This window comes from Hyla sarda, chromosome 1, assembly GCF_029499605.1.
Source record: "Hyla sarda isolate aHylSar1 chromosome 1, aHylSar1.hap1, whole genome shotgun sequence".
Taxonomy (NCBI): Eukaryota; Metazoa; Chordata; class Amphibia; order Anura; family Hylidae; genus Hyla; species Hyla sarda.
The window spans coordinates 588150877-588172414 of NC_079189.1; the positions used below are offsets into that span (position 1 = coordinate 588150877).

The following is a 21538-nucleotide window of genomic DNA, read 5'->3' on the forward strand; positions in this document are numbered from 1 at the left end:
CCGGGAGCCGCACGGAGGAAGGAGAGGGGACCTCCGTGCGGCGTTTTGAATGATCGGATCCCCGCAGCAGCGCTGCGGGCGATCCGATCATTCATTCAAATCGCGCACTGCCGCAGATGCCGGGATCTGTATTGTTCCCGACACCTGAGGGGTTAATGGCGGATCGCGGGCGTCGGCCATTGCCGGCGGGTCCCTGGCTGCGATCAGCAGCCGGGATCAGCCGCGCATGACACGGGCATCGCTCCGATGCCCGCGGTTATGCTTAGGACGTAAATGTACGTCCTGGTGCGTTAAGTACCACCGCACCAGGACGTACATTTACGTCCATTCCTTAAGGGGTTAAGGACGTCCATGTATTGGGAAATTGCACTGTGACTTTCCAAGCTATATGTGGATATTGAAGTCAAAAGTTAATTGGACACTGTCACTTCTAAAAACTTTTTATATGTTGTTAGTGATGAAAATGAAAGACCTTTTGTAATATGGTTGTTTAAACATTTTTGAATATTTAATTAAAAAAAGGCTCCTGAAAATCCCACAACTAGGGGGGGGATAAGTACAGCTGGCAAAAGGATTGTTAACAACTAGTCCCCATACGTACTGAGACACTAACCAGTCCTGTAGCAGCATCAGGCTTGTCCATGAGTCGTGGACAAGAGTTGAGACATGGACAAGGCTGCCACAAGGGAAGGACATGTCCCCTCCCACCAATCACCTCCCACCACTAGGGAGGAACACACCCCCTCCTACCAATCACCTCCCACCACCACATGGAGGGACACGCCCCCTTCCCGAGAGGATTTCTAACACTGTGAGCTAAAGAAAAGAATTATTTTTTATTTTTTTTTATAATAAATATAGGTGATAGAGGCATAAAAATTACAAGTACATGGTCAGGATTAGGTACTGAGTAACATATTATCTTTTCTTTTTTTTGTAGGATCTGACAGGTATGCTTTAATGGGAGGTGCAAAAAAAAAAAAAAAGCAAGTTTGTCTATTTCTGAAGAGGCTCATTCACATAAGCGCAGATGACTCCTTAGACCTGATCAGCCTCCATGACATGAACTGCCGTACAGGCTCGGCCAAGCACTATGCTTACAGGAATGACTATACACACTTGTCATGTATCAGAAAAAAAAACTCCATGTGAAATTAAAATAAAGACTTTATGCACCCCTTCGGCTAGGTTCACACTATGGAATCACTACTGAATCAGTCGGCACTAGGACCGCACGGACACTGGAGTCTCCAATAGACTGCAATGTGTTCCACGAGTATTTCTGCCTGAAGACTGAGCAACGCCATTCTTCAGGCGGAAATTACCAAGCGGATTTTCCGTTCACAAATTCCGAAATTCATTCACTACACTATACATTTTAGAAAGCGGAATTTCCGCCTGCAATTTCAAAGCGGAATTGCAGGCGGAAATACCGTAGTGTGAACCTAGCCTTACAGCCTCATACAAACTAGAACCCTGAGGCTGTGTTCACACGTTCAGGTTTTTATATGTAATTATTGAATACAAAGCCAGGAATGGATTTAAAGGGGTATTCCAGGAAAAAACTTTTTTATATATATATATATATATATATATATATATATGTATGTATATATATATATATATATATATATATATATATATCTCAACTGGCTTCAGAAAGTTAAACAGATTTAAATTACTTCTATTAAAAAATCTTAATCCTTTCAGTACTTATGAGCTGATGAAGTTGAGTTGTTCTTTTCTGTCTAAGTGCTCTCTGATGACATGTGTCTCAGGAACCGCCCAGTTTAGAAGCAAATACAGATAGCAAACCTCTTCTACTCTGTGCAGTTCTCGAGACAAGCAGAGATGTCAGCAGAGAGCACTGTTGCCAGACAGAAAACAACAACTCAACTTCAGCAGCTGATAATTATTGAAAGGATTAAGATTTTTTAATAGAAGTCATTTACAAATCTGTTTAACTTTCTGAAGCCAGTTGAAATTAAAAAAAAAGTTTTTTTCCTGGAATACCCCTTTAAAAAGAAGAGAAGTCTCAGTCTGTCCTTTATGCGTTTCCTCCACTGATGATCTGTTCCAGGTTTGGTATTCAATAACCATAACTAAAAATCAGCCCAATGCAAGCGCTCCAGGAGTCCATGTTCACACCTTGGAATTTCTGGGCGGAGTTTCCTCCGCAGCAGAGTCCCGTTAAATTCAATTGGATTCTGCTGCGCTGTGCACACAACGGAATGTCAGATATTTCTGGCACGGAAATTTAGAAATGCGTGTCCGCAGAAATAATTAAAGCGCATATATAATTAAAGGCCATAATATGCGTTAGGACTGCATGGGATCTCATAGACGGCAATGCATTCCTTGCAGAGTCTGCAGAAAGAATGAACAGGTTAAAGGGGTACTCCGGTGGAAAACATTTTTTTTTGTTTTAATCAACTGGTGCCAGAAAGTTAAACAGATTTGTAAATTACTAAATCTTTATCCTTCCAGAACTTATTAGCGGCTGTAGATTACAGAGAAAGTTCTTTTGTTTTTGGATTTCTTTTTTTTTTTTCTGTCCACAGTGCTCTCTGCTGACACCTCTGTCTGTATCAGGAATTGTCCAGAGCAGCATAGGTTTGCTATGGGAATTTGCTCCTCTTCTGGACAGTTCCTGAGACGGACAGAGGTGTCAGCAGAGAGCACCGTGGACAGAAAAAAAAAAAAGAAATACAAAAAGAAAAGAACTTTCACTGTAGTATACAGCCACTAATACGTACTGGAAGGATAAAGATTTTTTAATAGAAGTAATTTACAAATCTGTTTAACTTTCTTGCACCAGTTGATTAAAAAAAATAATAATAAATTTTCCACCGGAGCACCCCTTTAACCTGTTCATTCTTTCAATCTTTATCCTTCCAGAACTTATTAGCGGCTGTAGATTACAGAGAAAGTTCTTTTGTTTTTGGGTTTCTTTTTTTTTTTTTTCTGTCCACAGTGCTCTCTGCTGACACCTCTGTCTGTTTCAGGAATTGTCCAGAGCAGCATAGGTTTGCTATGGGAATTTGCTCCTCTTCTGGACAGTTCCTGATACGGACAGAGGTGTCAGCAGAGAGCACTGTGAACGGAAAAAAAAAAAGAAATACAAAAGGAAAAGAACTTTCACTGTAGTATACAGCCACTAATACGTACTGGAAGGATAAAGATTTTTTTATAGAAGTCATTTACAAATTTGTTTAACTTTCTTGCACCAGTTGATATAATAATTATAAAAATAATAATAATTTTCCACCGGAGCACCCCTTTAACCTGTTCATTCTTTCTGCGGACTCCGCAAGGAATGCATTGCCGTCTATGAGATTCTCATGCAGTCCTAGCGCATATTATGGCGGTGCCCTGCATCATTCACACTCCACCAATATGGGGTAGTCAGCAGCCACCTTGCCTTGCGGCAGTGTTTCCCAACCAGGGTGCCTCCAGCTGTTGCAAAACTACAAATCCCAGCATGCTCGGACAGCCAAAGGCTGTCCGAGCATGCTGGGAGTTGTAGTTTTGCAGGCACCCTGGTTGGGAAACAGTGACTTGTGGTATAAGATGCCAGTACTTATGACAGCTAGGTTTCCCAGAGGTGACGCCCCTATTAACCATTTGTGGCATATTTTACCTATGTATCAAAAATTGAGTATGAGATAAATCAGAAAATAATTTTCGATCTACCGGAAACAAAAGCACACACAAAATGGCAGTGAAAAAATGGTGTTAGAAATTCTCGAAGGTAAGGGCTTCGAAATAGCTTGTCGCAGAGACTTTTGTCTTGTTCTTATTGGAAAAAAAACAATAAAATATTTATATAAGAAGCAATAAAGTAAAATCTCTCCAAAAGACTACCCTTTTGATAAGGCCATATTCTCAATTATTCAGATTTCACGTGATGAATAGAGATGAGCGAACTTACAGTAAATTCGATTCGTCACGAACTTCTCGGCTCGGCAGTTGATGACTTTTCCTGCGTAAATTAGTTCAGCCTTCCGGTGCTCCGGTGGGCTGGAAAAGGTGGATACATTCCTAGGAAAGAGTCTCCTAGGACTGTATCCACCTTTTCCAGCCCACCGGAGCACCGGAAAGCTGAACTAATTTATGCAGGAAAAGTCATCAACTGCCGAGCCGAGAAGTTTGTGACGAATCGAATTTACTGTAAGTTCGCTCATCTCTAGTGATGAAGTTTCACTCCACCGTACAACACCGAGAGTGGCCATTTCCTTCCAGAAGTCCATTCCCATAGAAGACTATTTTCCGATGCAGTTTCGGGTGGTCTTCTCGAATAAAAATGTTTTACTCTAAATGTCATGCTATGGTAAAGTGACATCAACGGGAACATGTGCTTAAAGGGGTATTCCAGAAAAATTTATTTTTATATATATCAACTGGCTCCAGAAAGTTCAACAGATTTGTAAATTACTTCTATAAAAAAAATCTTAATCCTTCCAATAATTATCAGCTGCTGAAGTTGAGTTGTTCTTTTCTGTCTGACAACAGTGCACTCTGCTGACATCTCTGCCTGTCTCGGGAATTGCACAGAATAGGAGAAGTTTTCTATGGGGATTTGCTTCTACTCTGGACAGTTCCCGAGACACGTGTCATCAGAGAGCATTTAGGCTGCATTCACACCACATTTTTGCAATACAGTTCCCATATACGTTTTCAATGTGAAAAACGCACGGAACCGTAATGAAAACCTTATGCATTGACTCTCAATTGAAAACCGTATGAAAAACGATGCATCAGGTTGTGTCCGTTTTGCATCCTGTACGGTTTTGTCATTTTTTTTTCCCCGTACCCAAAACCGTAGTCTACCACTGTTTTTGATCCAGGTGAAAAACTGTATTAAACCTTATAAGTTTTTTTTTTTACATGGGAGTCAATGGGAACCGTACAGAATGGTATGTGCATACGGTTCCCTCCGGTTTTCACCATATGGTTTTTGACTTTGCACTGTGTTTTTTTCTTGGAATTTCAATCAAACAAGTGAAACTTTATTCAAAATAAACACGTATACGTTTTTTTCTTTAAAAAACTGATGCAACCGGACATCATTTTTCAAACCTTATACGGTTTTTAACTGTATACGGGTTGACATTTTCACACACGTTTTGATACAGTTTAGTCAGGTTTTGAGGAATCCGTTTTTCATCAAAAACCTGAAACAGGAACTGTATTGCAAAAACGGGGTGTGAATGCACCCTTAGACAGAAAAGAAACACTCAACTTCAGCAGCTCATAAGTACCGAAAGGATTAAGATTTTTTTTATAGAAGTAATTTACAAATCTGTTTAACTTTCTGGAGCCAGTTGATATATAAAAAGTTTTTTTTTTCCTGGATAACCCCTTTAATTTGCAAGTGTGGAGAATATAGGTGACAGCAAAAGGCATCTCTTACCGTTCTGTGATGGTTTCCCTTAGTCCGCTGGTGACCCCTTTGACCACAGTACTAGCTTTTGGCGTTAATACCACTTGGGATATAAAAAAGGTGCCTTTCTTTCTGCGTTCAGTAATTGAAGACTGGAGAAATTGAATTAATTTTTCTGTGTCTGTTGTGTTGGCCCAAGGTGCTGGCATCATCTGCCCAGGCCAAAGGAAAGGAACCTCAAGAGCTACTGGACTGTGGTAGAACACTAAGATCTGGTAATTCCTTTCCCAAAGATAGTGAAGACTTATTTCCTGGGCAAAGATAGCCGGACAAGTCTTGTTCCCAAATATGTCCTTAAGCATTTGCACCAGACTTTCGTGATGGGATTTTTGCATGCCGTAAAAATGGTTAAAGTCTAAAAACACCACTTCCTTCTTGTGATTGGACAGAAAGGCGTTGATTTCTTCAAGGCCTTCGTTGACTTTGGCACTAAATAATCCATGAGCAAAATACAACTCGTTGTCAGGGTCTCTGGGTTTAGTTGAAATCCGAAGATCAAAATACCTTACTCCAGCTTCCATCTGGCTTGTGAAGTTCATGGTCTGAGTGGCCAACCATTTTCTCATGAGCTTTTTGGCAACTGTACCGAAGACAGAGACAAAGTTTTGGACAGTTTCTGGTTGTTCTGGTCCAACTGGGGATGCTTCATCGATGTAGAAGCTGAATGAGTCATGTGATCCTAGAACACAAGGAAATTCTTAAATTAGTACGGTTGAGTGGTTGACACTGGAAGCCATGACACTACAAGACATCCGTTCTTTAAAGGGGTACTCCGCCCCTAGACATCTTATCCCCTATCCAAAGGATAGGGGATAAGATGTCAGATCGCCGGGGTCCCGCTGCTGGGGACCCCGGGGATCGCCGCTGCAGCACCCCCCTATCATTACTGCGCAGAGCGAGATCGCTCTGCACGTAATGACGAGCAATACAGGGGCCGGAGCATCGTTACGTCACGGCTCCGCCCCTCGTGACATCACGGCCCGCCCCCGCCAATACAAGTCTATGGGAGGGGGCGTGCCATAGACTTGCATTAAGGGGAGGGGCCGTGATGTCATGAGGGGCAGAGCCATGACATCACGCTGCTCCGGCCCCTGTATCGCCCGTCAATACGCACAGAGCGAACTCGCTCTGTGCAGTAATGATGGCGGGGTGCTGCAGCAGTGATCCCCGGGGTCCCCAGCAGCGGGACCGCGGTGATCTAACATCTTATCCCCTATCCTTTGGATAGGGGATAAGATGCCAGGGGCGGAGTACCCCTTTAAGGGACCTATATGGACACCAAGAGGGGGAGGAGGAGAGAGTGAGGGCAGTGGCTATTCAAGTCACATGCATTATAGTAATATAGTAACATAAATATAATGGCTGAACAATAAAATAATCTAACAACTATAACCAGTCATCTTATTACACCCAAGAAAAGTTACAGGTCCTTTTTAAACGCAATGAAACGCAAATGGTGGAAAAGACTTCTCTTACAGTAGAGACTCCACTCCGAAATTCTGTTGCTGCAGCCTCTTATTGTCCTCAATGGGGTTCTGCTGCACGGTGCACACTGCAGAAGCAGACACAGGGCTTTCCCTGCCACAGCTCTGTGTCTGCTATAAGGTTCTGTCAGTTATGCCGGTGTTTGCGGCCGGCCTCCGAACCTTATTGCAGACACAGGGGTGTAGCAGGGAAAGCCTTGTGTCTGCTCCCAGCGCATACGCATTGTATTTCCGGCTGCCTGGCAAATTTCTCGCAGCGTCAAATACAGTGCGTATCCGCTCAGCGTGACCCTACCCTTAAATGGGCACTCTCATAAAAAAATTTTTTTGCTATTGCACTCCTTGTGGTAAATAAAAAAATCCTAATGTACTTTGTTTAAAAAAAAAAAAAGAACTTTTCTATGTTTTATTTGTGTTTTAAAAAGCTGTCACTAGGTGTCTCCTTACTTGTCCAGAGCACATTCCCCCCCCCCCCCCCCATCTTTTGCACAGACTTTGGACTCCTGCTGGCCTGGCAGAAGTCCAAACACAGGATATTCAGTCTGGAGTGCTAAGGGCTTTGTCCAGCCTTAGCAAATCATAGCTCATCTTACACTGAACTGCTCTGGGCTGTGTGTAGCAGAGTGAGGGAGGAAGTTCTCCCCTGTATTGCTTCAGATGATGTCACACCTGCTGGGGAACGCCCCTTCCCAGTCTGTGAATCTGACTGAGACTGAGCAGAAAATACAGAGCAATATCAAGGTAGAAATCTAACAAATAATAAAAATAAAGGCAGGGGGTGGTTTATCATGATAGGGGCAGTGAACTGGGAGGTATAAAAGCAGTTTGTACCCTCCCTGGACTTGATGGTGGTTGCCAAACTTGTAAAACAGCCTTTTTATTTTTCAACCAAGCGTCAAGGAGGAGGTGCCCTGCTCAAGGATCACAGCCTGGCACCTTTCCCTGCTTGCCCTCATATCCCAGATTCTATTTGACTAATATTCAAGACTCTTTATGAGAATAAAAGTGGGTCCGGAGGTAGGAGCAAGCAAACTGGTATGCCAGTCTGTATCTGTTGATCAGCAACTCCTCCTCCTTGACACTTGGCAGAGAACTAAAAAGGCAATTTTATATGTTTAGCAACCACTATTTGCTCCAGAACGGTACAGTTTGTTTTTATATCCTTGGGGGCTTATTTACACTGTGAAATTTCTACCCAGAGAAATTGCGGACAGAGACTCAATGGCCAGCAGGTAATGGAAGTACAAACTGGCACGTCTCCATAAATGCCAATGCATTTTCAAGCAGATTCTGCCAAAAGAAAGAACATGTTCATTCTTCAAGTGGAGTCTGGAATCCAGAATGTCCAATGCGGGATGTCTGCCATGTAAATTCGGTAGTGTGAATAGTGCAACAGAAACAGATTGACATAAAAAGAATAGGCTACTGCGCTGGATTTTTAGAAGCAGGGACATAAAAAGTGTAAAAAAAAAGTAGAACATTTTTTAAATAAAAAGTTTTAAAAAAGTGAAAAATCCCCTCCCCCAATAAAAATGAAAATTGTCAGTTTTTCCCATTTTACCCCCAAAAAGCATAAACATTTTTTGGTATCGCCGCGTGCGCAAATGTCCGATTTATCAAAATATAATGTTAATGATCCCGTATGGTGAACGGCGTAAACGTAAAAAATGTTGTTACATTTTATTCCAAAAAATGTATAAAAAATTATATAAAAGTTTTATATATGCAAATGTGGTATCGATAAAAAGTACGGATGATGGTGCAAAAAATTCACCCTCATACCGCCCTATATACGGAAAAATGAAAAAGTTATAGGTGGTCAAAATAGGGCAATTTTAGATTACTGATTTTGTACAAAAAGTTTTAGATTTTATTTTAAGCGGTACAAAAATATAAAAGTATCTAGTCATGGGTATCATTTTAATCGTATTGACCCACAGAATAAAGAACACATGTCAATTTTACCGTAAATTGTACATTGTGAAAACGAAACCCTCCAAAATGTGCAAAATTGTGGTTTTCATTAAAATTTCCTCCCTAAAAAATTTTTTTGGGGGGGCTCGCCGTACATTTTATGGTAAAATGAGAGGTTTCATTACAGGGTACGATTGGTTACGTAAAAAAAAAAAAGGCCTTATATGGGTCTGTAGATGGAAATATGAAAGAGTTATGGATTTTAAAAGGCGAGGAGGAAAAAAACGAAAACGCAAAAATAAAATTGGCCTGGTCCTTGAGGTGAAAATGGGCTTGGTCCATAAAGGGGTACTCCGCCCCTAGACATTTTATCCCCTATACAAAGGATAGGGGATAAGATGTTAGATCGCCGCGGTCCCGTTGCTGGGGACCCCGGGGATCGCCGCTGCGGCACCCCGCCATCATTACTGCACAGAGCGAGTTCGCTCTGTGCGTAATGACGGGCAATACAGGGGCCGGAGCAGCGTGATGTCACGGCTCTGCCCCCTCATGACATCACGGCCCGTCGCCTTAATGCAAGTCTATGGCAGGGGGCGTGATGACCACCACGCCCCCTCCCATAGACTTGTATTGACGGGGGCAGGCCATGACGTCACGAGGGGGCGGAGCCGTGACGTAACGATGCTCCGGCCCCTATAATGCCCGTCATTACACACAGAGCGAACTCGCTCTGTGCAGTAATGATGGCGGGGTGCCGCAGCGGCGATCCCCAGGGTCCCCAGCAGCGGGACCCCGGCGATCTGACATCTTATCCCCTATCCTTTGTATAGGGGATAAGATGTCTAGAGGCGGAGTACCCCTTTAAGGGTTTAAAGTAGTGTATTTCTATTTTTTTGCTAGATATCATTGTATAGACAGCGTTATAGCTTCAGTTATGTCACCTCTGACTAATGATCTGTGCGCGGAGAACAACAGTGTATCCCACCTCACTAATCTGCAGCCATGTAACTATAAGACAGGAGCCGCAGAATGAGGAGACCTGCTGGGACCACATTTACTCAGCACTTGTAAATATGCGCATTACAATGGGGGATGATTACCGAGAAGGTGTCATGAGTCAAACTGCGTAATGTGCGAGTGCCAGATCTGGAAGCTTTGTCTTCACACATCTCCCCGATTATACCCGTATCATCAAATTGTTTCCTGTAAGAACGATTTATGTCTGACACGTAAGTCAGGCTACTTCACAGGCAATCGCTATTAAATTTATAGGTAGGTCGCCTTCGGCAACCTATTGTATCGCTTTGATGCGTCTAAAAATTCTGCAATAAAGTTGCGAAAATAAAAACCTAATCATCCTGTGTAAACAGCTCCTAACATACAGAAATGGGACAAATGGAAGAGAGTAAAATAGGGTTCTAGGATCAGACTACAGACTGTTTGTTTGTAGTCGTAACCATGGCTACCTGTAGATCTGCACAGAAGCTGTGAACATGAACTCTTAAAGGGGTACTCCGCTGCTCAGCGTTTGGAACAAACTGTTCCTAACGCTGGAGCTGGGAGCTCGTGACGTCATAGCCCCACCCCCTCATGAAGTCACGACCCTGCCCCCTCAATGCAAGTCTATGGGAGGGGGCGTGGCAGCTATCACGCCCCCTCCCACAAGCTCTCGGTGCTGGCTCAAGCGTACAGTTTGTTCCAAACGCTGAGCACGTAGTACTCCTGCTGGGGGGCCTGACTTCCGCCCTTAGTTCAACTATACAGGGTGCCTCCAGCTGTTTCACCACTACAACTCCCAGCCTGCCCTGACATCTATTGGCTGTCAGGGCATGCTGGGAGTTGTAGTGGGGAAACAACTGTAGGCACCCTGTGGTGAAAACAGTCTCAGCCGCAGCTGCCACAGATCCCGCTCCCCCAGGCCCCGCCGCGCAACACCCCCCACCCTTCTCCCTCCGCCGACCCGGAAAAAACATTCCGCTCTCCAAACTCCATCACCCCCAGACCCCGCCGTGCAACAGCCCCCTCCCTCCAACTGCCCGAAAAGAAGACATTCCGCTCCCCTTATAAGACCTCAGATCAGACTTGCCCATCCGGAGGATCAGCGCAGCAATGAGTGCGCGCGCTGCCTCCGGACAGGGTAATGGGGGCGGGGCCATGCGCGAGGCTAGTGGAGCAGCCTGACAGTGGGCAGTGCAGCCCCAGCTTTCAGCGCGCTCGCTCTCGCCTGTTTGATTGACAGGCGGGAGCGAGCACCGCAGTGACTGGATTTCGACTCATTGCCAGGCTGAAATGAGTCGAAATCCAGTAGTGACGTCACTGCTGAATGCATTCGGCCACTAGGAGGGCGACCCCTAGTGGCCGAATTTAAAAGTGATTTTAAACTTGTTTAAAATCACTTTTTTTAATTAAAGTATATTAGAGATATGTTGTAGTACTTAAGTACTACAACATATCAATTTTTTTACTTCATGACAGTGCCCATTTAACGGTTGGTTTGGTTGTAAAAGTGGACACAATGGATGGTTACAGATTTAACTTCACATTTAGAACACATTTTTCTTTTCGTGGTCCCAAAACTGTGTGATAGCACCAAAACTTAACCCCTAATGTTAGTTGGTCCTATGTCCGAGATCTAGCATTAGGATGCACAGATTACTTTCACCCTATATACAAAATTAGCAATAAAGAAAAAGAAATTACAGTATTACCAATACTAGGGATGTCCCGATACAATTTTTTTTAAGACAGAGTACGAGTACCGATACTTAAATTATAGTACTCGCCGATACCAAGTACGAGTACTTATATTTTAAAAGGAATCTGACCCCAGGGTGACCCGGTTTCTGGCGCTGTTTACCGTATGATATGTGGGTCCTTGTTGTGTACAATGGAGGCGGCTGCTGTAGTATGAGCCACGATTTCTCTCTTCTCCATTGGACAGAACAGGGAATTTGGATTGGCGGCGAGAATGATGATCACATGATGAGCAGCGGTAGAAACCGAGTCACCTGACCTATCTACCCATAAATTCAAGCTAGTGCAGGTGACTCTGCTGTAAGATTGCCTTTAATAGTAGGTAGTATCCCCTTGCAGACATTAGTAGCAGCCCCCCTTGTAGACAGCAGCCCCCCATGTAGACAGCAGCCCCCCTATAGACTGCAGGCCCCCCTCTTGTAGACATTAGTAGCATCCCCCCTGCAGCCTGCAGCCCCCCCTTAGACAGTGGGCCCCCATTTAAACAGCAGCAGGCCCCACTTTAGACAGAAGCAGCCCCCCCCCCCCCACTTTAGACAGCAGCAGGGCCCCCCTTTAGAAAGCAACAGGGCCCCCCATTAGACAGCAGCAGGCCCCCCCCTCTAGACAGCTGCAGCCCCCCCCCCCTCTAGACAGCAGCAGCCCCCCCTTTAGACAGCAGCAGGGCCCCCATTTAGACAGCAGCAGGGCCCCCCACCCCGTATAGACAGCAGCAGGGCCCCCCATTAGACAGCAGCAGCCCCCCTTTAGACAGCAGCAGGGCCCCCCTTTAGACAGCAGCAGGGCCCCCCCTTTAGACAGCAGCAGGGCCCCCCATTAGACAGCAGCAGGGCCCCCCCTTTAGACAGCAGCAGGGCCCCCCCTTTAGACAGAAGCAGGCCCCCCCTTTAGACAGCAGCAGGCCCCCCCCTTTAGACAGCAGCAGGTCCCCCCCTTTAGACAGCAGCAGGGCCCCCCCTTTAGACAGCAGCAGGGCCCCCCCTTTAGACATCAGCAGGGCCCCCCTTTAGACAGCAGAAGGCCCCCCCATTTAGATAGCAGCAGGTCCCCCTCTTTAGACACCAGCAGGCCCCCCTGTAGACATTAGTAGCAGACCCCTCCTTGCAGACAGCTCACCTGCGGGTGTCCTCCATTCGGTGCTGCCGCTCCACTGCCCTGTTCTCCGGTCCGCATCAAGGCGTCTTATGGAGGAGCATGTGACATATACGTCACTCCTCCATGGAACACTATGATGTGGACGGGAGGATGGGAGAACGGGGCAGCGGGACATCCCTAACCAATACCATTACCAATAACAGAGCCAAAATATTAAAGTGTACCTGTCGGATCACACACACACAAAAAAAATAAATAAATACTAATAATATGTTACTCAGTCCATAATCTTGACCATGTACATATAATTTTTATGCCTCTATCACCTATTTTTTATATAAAAAAAAACTTTTTTCATTAGCTCACAGTGTTAGAAATCCTCCCAGGGGAAGGGGATGTGTCCCTCCTTGTGGTGGTGAAAGGTGATTGGTGTGTAATGGAAGGGGGCGTGTCCCTCCTTGTGGTGGTGGGAGGTGATTGGTGTGTCTGCTCATGTAGCCTTGTCCATGAGTCATTTCTTGTCCATGACTCATGGACAAGCCTGATGCTGCTGCAAGACTTGTTGGTGTCCCAGTACGTATGGGGACCCCTAGTGGTGGCGGCGAGAATGATGATCACATGATGAGCAGCGGTAGAAACCGAGTCACCTGACCTATCTACCTATAAATTCAAGCTAGTGCAGGTGACTCTGCTGTAAGATTGCCTTTAATAGTAGGTAGTATCCCCTTGCAGACATTAGTAGCAGCCCCCCCTTGTAGACAGCAGCCCCCCTTGTAGACAGCAGCCCCCCATGTAGACAGCAGCCCCCCTATAGACTGCAGGCCCCCCTCTTGTAGACATTAGTAGCATCCCCCCTGCAGCCCGCAGCCCCCCCTTAGACAGTGGGCCCCCATTTAAACAGCAGAAGGCCCCACTTTAGACAGAAGCAGCCCCCCCACTTTAGACAGCAGCAGGGCCCCCCTTTAGACAGCAGCAGGGCCCCCCATTAGACAGCAGCAGGGCCCCCCCCCTTTAGACAGCAGCAGCCCCCCCCCCCTCTAGACAGCAGCAGCCCCCCCCCTCTAGACAGCTGCAGCCCCCCCCCCTCTAGACAGCTGCAGCCCCCCCTTTAGACAGCAGCAGGCCCCCCCTTTAGACAGCAGCAGGGCCCCCATTTACACAGCAGCAGGGCCCCCCATTTAGACAAAAGCAGGGCCCCCCCGTTTAGACAGCAGCAGGGCCCCCCCATTTAGACAGCAGCAGCCCCCCCCGTTTAGACAGCAGCAGGGCCCCCCCATTTAGACAGCAGCAGGGCCCCCCACCCCGTATAGACAGCAGCAGGGCCCCCCATTAGACAGCAGCAGCCCCCCTTTAGACAGCAGCAGGGTCCCCCCTTTAGACAGCAGCAGGGCCCCCCATTAGACAGCAGCAGGGCCCCCCCTTTAGACAGCAGCAGGGCCCCCCCTTTAGACAGAAGCAGGCCCCCCCTTTAGACAGAAGCAGCCCCCCCCCTTTAGACAGCAGCAGGCCCCCCCCTTTAGACAGCAGCAGGTCCCCCCCTTTAGACAGCAGCAGGGCCCCCCTTTAGACAGCAGCAGGGCCCCCCCTTTAGACAGCAGCAGGGCCACCCCTTTAGACAGCAGCAGGGCCCCCCCTTTAGACAGCAGAAGGCCCCCCCATTTAGATAGCAGCAGGTCCCCCTCTTTAGACACCAGCAGGCCCCCCTGTAGACATTAGTAGCAGCCCCCCTCCTTGCAGACAGCTCACCTGCGGGTGTCCTCCATTCGGTGCTGCCGCTCCACTGCCCTGTTCTCCGGTCCGCATCAAGGCGTCTTATGGAGGAGCATGTGACATATACGTCACTCCTCCATGGAACACTATGATGTGGACGGGAGGATGGGAGAACGGGGCAGCGGGACATCCCTAACCAATACCATTACCAATAACAGAGCCAAAATATTAAAGCGTACCTGTCGGATCACACACACACAAAAAAAAAAAAAATACTAATAATATGTTACTCAGTCCATAATCTTGACCATGTACATATAATTTTTATGCCTCTATCACCTATTTTTTATATAAAAAAAACTTTTTTCATTAGCTCACAGTGTTAGAAATCCTCCCAGGGGAAGGGGACGTGTCCCTCCTTGTGGTGGTGAAAGGCGATTGGTGTGTGATGGGAGGGGGCGTGTCCCTCCTTGTGGTGGTGGGAGGTGATTGGTGTGTCTGCTCATGTAGCCTTGTCCATGAGTCATCTCTTGTCCATGACTCATGGACAAGCCTGATGCTGCTGCAAGACTTGTTGGTGTCCCAGTATGATGGGGACCCCTAGTGGTGGGATTTTCAGGAGCCATTTTCTTTATTAAATATAAAAAAAAAAAATAAAAAGCATATTTTAACCCCTTAACCACATAGGACGTAAATGTATGTCCTGGTGCCCTGGTACCACCACAACGTACATTTATGTCCTGTACATGACCGAGAGCAACGGAGTGGTGCTCGTGTCATGCGCAGCAGGTCCCGGCTGGCGGACATCAGCGATCACGCTGATGTCCACCATTAACCCCTCAGATGCCGTGATCAATACAGATCATGGCTTTTGCGGCGCAGTGCGGTCGGTTAAATGGCTGATCGGATGGCCCGCAGCACTGCAATCTAGCATGGCGGCCGGAGTTTCCCTCACCTGCCCCTGACCATCTCCAGGGGTCTTCTACTCTGCTCTGGTCTGCAGACCAGAGCAGAAGATCACGATAATACTGATCAGTGCTATGCCCTATGCATAGCACTGAACAGTATTAGAAATCAAATGATTGCTATAAATAGTCCCCTATGGGGACTATTATAGTGTAAAAAAAAGTTTAAAAAAAAGTTTACATTTTGAAAAATCCCCTCCCCCGATAAAAATAAAAAATAAATTGTCCTTTTTTTCCCCACTTTACCCCCAGAAAGTGTAAAAAATAAATAAATAAAGAAACATATTTGGTATTGCCGCGTGCGTAAATGTCTGAACTATCAAAATATAATAATAATATAATATTATTGATCCCGTACAGCGAACAGTATCAACGTAAAAAAAAAAAAAAAAAAAAAAAATTTCTGCTTTTTTTCAAAAAAAAGTTATTAAAAGTTTCATATATGCAAATGTGGCATCAATAAAAAGTACAGATCACGGAGAAAAAATGAGCCCCCATACTTCCGCTTATACGAAAAAATGAAAAAGTTATAGGTCATTAAAATAGAGGGATTTTAAATGCACTAATATGGTTAAAAAGTTTGATTTTTTTTTAAGCACAACAATAAAAAAAAAACGTTTGTAATCATGGGTATCATTTTAATTGTATTAACCTACAATTAACCTACATTTTTACTGTCAATTGTACAGTGTGTAAACAAAACCTTCCAAAATGTGCAAAATTGCAGTTTTCTTTCTTTTCAATTTCGTCACACAAATAGTATTTTTTTGGTTGCGCCATAATTTTTATGGTAAAATGAGTGATGTCATTACAAAGGACAACTGGTCGCACAAAAAACAACCTTCATACTAGTCTGTGGATGGAAATATAATATAGTTATGATTTTTAGAAGGGGAGGAGGAAAAAAGAAAATGCAAAAATAAAATTGGCTGCGTCCTTAAGGCCAAAATGGTCCTTAAGGGGTTAAAACTAAAAGGTCTTACATTTTCATCAGTAACAACATATAAAAAGGTTTTGGATCTGACAGTGCCCATTTAAACAGGTTTAATTTTTTAGGAGGAGCTTCAGGCTGACTTTAAACAATCACATACTATAGTTAGCATTTTATCTTACTACTAATGTTATTTAATGATAGTTACTACCAGGTCCTGCAGGAACGTGTGGGAACTGAGCTCCTGCACTTTTTCCACAGCAGGAACACTTCCCGTTAGCAGAACAAGCCATTATGTGGAAGAGTTCCCACACTTTCCTTTCCAGAACTTGACCCCTGGTTCCTACTAATGTTATGTGAAGTATACAGCCTTCCATACAATGATGGTAATCCTCACCCGCGCCAGCTGCCTGACAGTTCGAGAGCCCAGTCATTTAGAGGATAAAGAAAAACCGACCCTTGCTGCATCAAAGCCATATTGTGCTCCAGGCACAACACTTCTAAATGGTGTCAGCGAAATCCTGCTTATTACTGTCTATTCCTATCTTACACTGCAGGCACTGACAGTTCTCTGACATAGCAACAAGACTAGGATTCTCATCAGAAAGTGGGGCTAGGAGATAAACAGGAACAGAAATAGAAAAGAGGTCTGCATAGAGCGGGTGGATGGGAGAGCAGAACGGCATGGAGAGGAAAGACATAAGTAAGGGAACACAGGCTGGGGGAGAGTGCTTAGTAAACTATAGGGGGTGGGAGAAAGGAAAGGGAAAGGTGAGGAGAAGCAAAAGCAATGGAGAGGAAGGAGATGAGAAGGAGAGGAAGGGATGAGAAGGAGAGGAAGGGATAAGAAAGAGAGGAAGGGATGAGAAGGAGAGGAAGGGATGAGAAAGAGAGGAAGGGATGAGAAAGAGAGGAAGGGATAAAAATGACTGCAAGGGATAAGAAAGAGAGGAAGGGATGAGAAGGAGAGGAAGGGATGAGAAAGAGAGGAAGGGATGAGAAAGAGAGGAAGGGATGAGAAGGAGAGGAAGGGATAAGAAAGAGAGGAAGGGAAAAACAAGCCCTCATACTAGTGGGATGAGAAGGAGAGGAAGGGATAAGAAAGAGAGGACGGGATGAGAAGGAGAGGAAGGGATAAGAAAGAGAGGAAGGGATGAGAAGGAGAGGAAGGGATGAGAAAGAGAGGAAGGGATGAGAAAGAGAGGAAGGGATGAGAAAGAGAGGAAGGGATGAGAAAGAGAGGAAGGGATGAGAAAGAGAGGAAGGGATGAGAAAGAGAGGAAGGGATGAGAAGGAGAGGAAGGGATAAGAAAGAGAGGAAGGGAAAAACAAGCCCTCATACTAGTGGGATGAGAAGGAGAGGAAGGGATAAGAAAGAGAGGACGGGATGAGAAGGAGAGGAAGGGATAAGAAAGAGAGGACGGGATGAGAAGGAGAGGAAGGGATGAGTAGGAGAGGAAGGGATGAGAAAGAGAGGAAGGGATGAGAAAGAGAGGAAGGGATAAGAAAGAGAGGACGGGATGAGAAGGAGAGGAAGGGATAAGAAAGAGAGGACGGGATGAGAAGGAGAGGAAGGGATGAGAAGGAGAGGACGGGATGAGAAGGAGAGGAAGGGATGAGAAAGAGAGGAAGGGATGAGAAAGAGAGGAAGGGATGAGAAAGAGAGGAAGGGATGAGAAAGAGAGGAAGGGATGAGAAAGAGAGGAAGGGATGAGAAAGAGAGGAAGGGATGAGAAGGAGAGGAAGGGATGAGAAGGAGAGGAAGGGATGAGAAGGAGAGGAAGGGATGGGAAAGAGAGGAAGGGATGAGAAAGAGAGGAAGGGATGGGAAAGAGAGGAAGGGATGAGAAAGAGAGGAAGGGATGAGAAAGAGAGGAAGGGATGAGAAAGATAGGAAGGGATGAGAAAGAGAGGAAGGGATGAGAAAGAGAGGAAGGGATAAAAATGACTGCAAGGGATAAGAAAGAGAGGAAGGGATGAGAAGGAGAGGAAGGGATGAGAAGGAGAGGAAGGGATACGAAAGAGAGGAAGGGATGAGAAAGAGAGGAAGGGATGAAAAAGAGAAAAAGGGATGATGAGAGGAAGGGATGAGAAGGAGAGGAAGGGATAAGAAAGAGAGGAAGGGATGAGAAGGAGAGGAAGGGATGAGAAGGAGAGGAAGGGATAAGAAAGAGAAGAAGGGATAAGAAAGAGAGGAAGGGATGAGGAGAGGAAGGGATAAGAAGGAGAGGAAGGGATGAGAAAGAGAGGAAGGGATAAGAAAGAAGGAGAGGAAGGGATAAGAAAGAGAAAGGGATGAGAAAGAGAGGAAGGGATAAGAAAGAGAGGAAAGGATGAGAAGGAGAGGAAGGGATGAGAATGAGAGAAAGGAATGCATAGGAGAGGAATAGATGAGAAGAGAGTAAGTGATCAGAAGGAGAGAAGGAGAGGAAGAGGGGAGTAAAAGGAAATAAAAAGAAGGGATGGGAAATAGAGGGAATGAGGAAGTGAAAGAAAAAGTGGAGGAGAAGCAAAGAAAAGGGAAAGGAGAAGAAAAGTGACGAAAAATTACTGAAATAAGCAAAAGCAAGACAACTGGAATAGAAAGATATTATGAGAAGACAATGGTAAAGGTAAGGGTAAAGAGGAGAAGCAACAGGAATAGGAAGAATTGGGAAGAGGAAAAGAAGCAGCAAACAGAAAACATTGTTAGGGGAAATCATGGAAAATGGAGAAATAATAGGGAGGAGAAGCAAAGGGAATGAGAAGAAAGTGGAAAATAAAAGGAAGGTTAAGGAAGGAGGAAAGAAGAAAGGGAGGGAGAGGAAGACAGAAAATTAAAGGAAAGAAAAAGAATAGGAAAGGAAGAGAAAAGGAATAGAAGCACAAATAAGAGAGAAAGTGATGGGGTATTTATAGACTGGAGACCTGATGTGTATTGTAAGAAAATAGTTTTAGGGGCTCATAAGGGACGACATACAGGAATACATAGGGGATAATTGTATTATAAGTCATAGCCAGCATGGGTTTACTAAGGATAGAAGTTGTCAAACCAACCTAATTTGCTTTTATGAAGATGTGAGCAGAAGCCTGGACAGAGGAATGGCTGTGGATATAGGCAATGTTCATAAGCCAGAATTTCTGCACTGAACTCTGCATGAATCTATAACTAATACACTTCAATGGGATTCCACTGTCCTATTCACAGAGCGGAATTTCTGCTACATAATTTCCGCTGCAGGAATTCCATTGAAGTGAGAGTGGTGGTCAATGATTTGTACTCAGATTGGTCCCCGGTAATTAGTGGTGAACCCCAAGGTTCAGTACTGGGCCCGCTGTTGTTTAATTTATTTATTAATGATATAGAGGATGGGATTAACAGCTCTGTTTCTATTTTCTGACAGGTACACTTTAAGAAACCGGACGACTGGTAGTGTAAACAAAGTTAACAATTTTGTTGCAATTTAGCAAAAAACATTTATACGTTACATGCCTGCGCCATGTCCATACAGGATACTGTATGCAATATGCTGCAATATTAACACAAGGTGTGAATACACTTTTAGGACGTAGTGACTAATTGTACAGGTTTTATAAGGGGCATGGAACATCTTATAAGGAAAAGAAAGTGGATGAAAAGTAAAGAGAAGGGAAGGTAGAGGAGAAGAGAAGGGACAGGAAGGGGGTAAATGGAAGGAATAGCAAAGAGGTAAAAAGGACTGAATAGTGGAAAAGAGAAGAGTAGAAGTGAGGAGCGGGAAATGGAAGAAGAGGGAAATTGGAAATAGTAGAAAGGAACAAAGATCAGAAAGCCAAGTGAAGATGAAACAAGGATGAGATGACCATAAAATCAAAATTGCCTGAAGAAGCTGCGCATGCGCAGCGAAACGCGTTGCATTCAATAAATCCCTTGATTTTATCCTGCATCCTGACGGTTCCTTTCTGCGCCGGACAAACTCCTGATTTTATGGTCATCTCATCCTTGTTTCTACTCTACTAAGGAGGGCTGCAGTGAACCGATTTATACACTTCACGCTAGACCTTGTTGTGTGTGGGCGCACAACCAACTTTGGTAAGCGGCTTGGGATTACCTCCCTTCCCCCCCACTCACAAGATCTGCTGATCCCGCACATGAGGCGCCTTCTTCTCTCTCTCTAAGTGAAGATGAAAGGGAAAGAAGGGTAAAAAAGCAAATGTGTAGGATATGTTAAAGGAGGGAGAGCAGAAGGGAACAGATAAATGGTGGCAGAAAGAAAAGGGGAGAAACAATTGGAAGAAAAGAAGGGAAAGAAAGGAGAAGGAGGGTACAAGTAATGGTGAAAGAAGGGGGCAAGGAAGAGGTGAGTAGATGGAAGAAATAAAAGGGGAGGGGGAAGATGAAAATAAAAGGGAATAGATGGAAAGGAAATCACAGGGAAAGAAAGATGAAAAAGGAAGAAAGTATTATAAAGAAAGGGAAATAAGTAAATGTAAGGGAGGAAGAGAAATTACATAAAGTGTATTGAAAGAATTCCTAAACCTTTGTGCCAAAGCCACTTTGTGCTAGTCATGAGTGGGGGCAATGGCTGAACTCAACAGCATTTGAAGGTGAAAAAGAGAAATAAACAACCATGCTGATTAAGGTAAATGAAGAGAAGATAAATGAAGAGTAAATGAAGAGAAGATAAAAGAAAAGTAAGTGAAGAGAAGATAAAGGAAGAGGAAATGAGAAGATAAATGAAGAGAAGATAAAAGAAAAGGAAGTGAGAAGATAAATGAAGAGTAAATGAGAAGATAAATGAAGAGAAGATAAAAAAAAGTAAGTGAAGAGAAGATAAATGAAGAGTAAATGAGAAGATAAATGAAGAGAAGATAAAAGAAAAGTAAGTGAAGAGAAGATAAAGGAAGAGTAAATGAGAAGATAAATGAAGAGAAGATAAAAGAAAAGTAAGTGAAGAGAAGATAAAGGAAGAGTAAATGAGAAGCTGCTTAGAACACAGGACGCGCCTTCTTGCAGTAATGAACTTTTCCTAATCTTACAGATCTGATCTTTCATCTGAAGACATGTACGTTGGTAGTTATTGGCCTCTGTGCAGAGTTCTATTTAATCTGTAACAAGAGCCTAGAACATAGCAGAGTGTGGTCTGGATGACGGCCATCTACAATCCCCAGGTAGAGATTCCTCACCAAAATCAATGTCTCAGCGACACTATTCAGGAGCAGAGAGCTAAGAGAACACCTTACAAGGGCTGATCTGATATTACTAAGGGCCTGGAACTAGATG

At 44.7% G+C, this 21538-nt stretch overlaps 1 protein-coding gene across 1 annotated transcript in view; it reads right to left on the minus strand.

The window, feature by feature from the left end:
• Positions 1-21538, minus strand: part of PLCXD3 (phosphatidylinositol specific phospholipase C X domain containing 3) — a 99819-nt gene that overhangs the window by 35913 nt on the left and 42368 nt on the right. The window contains exon 2 of the mRNA XM_056545932.1: positions 5414-6122. Within this exon, the coding sequence (XP_056401907.1) occupies positions 5414-6122 (709 nt within the window). The remainder of the gene's footprint in view (positions 1-5413; positions 6123-21538) is intronic.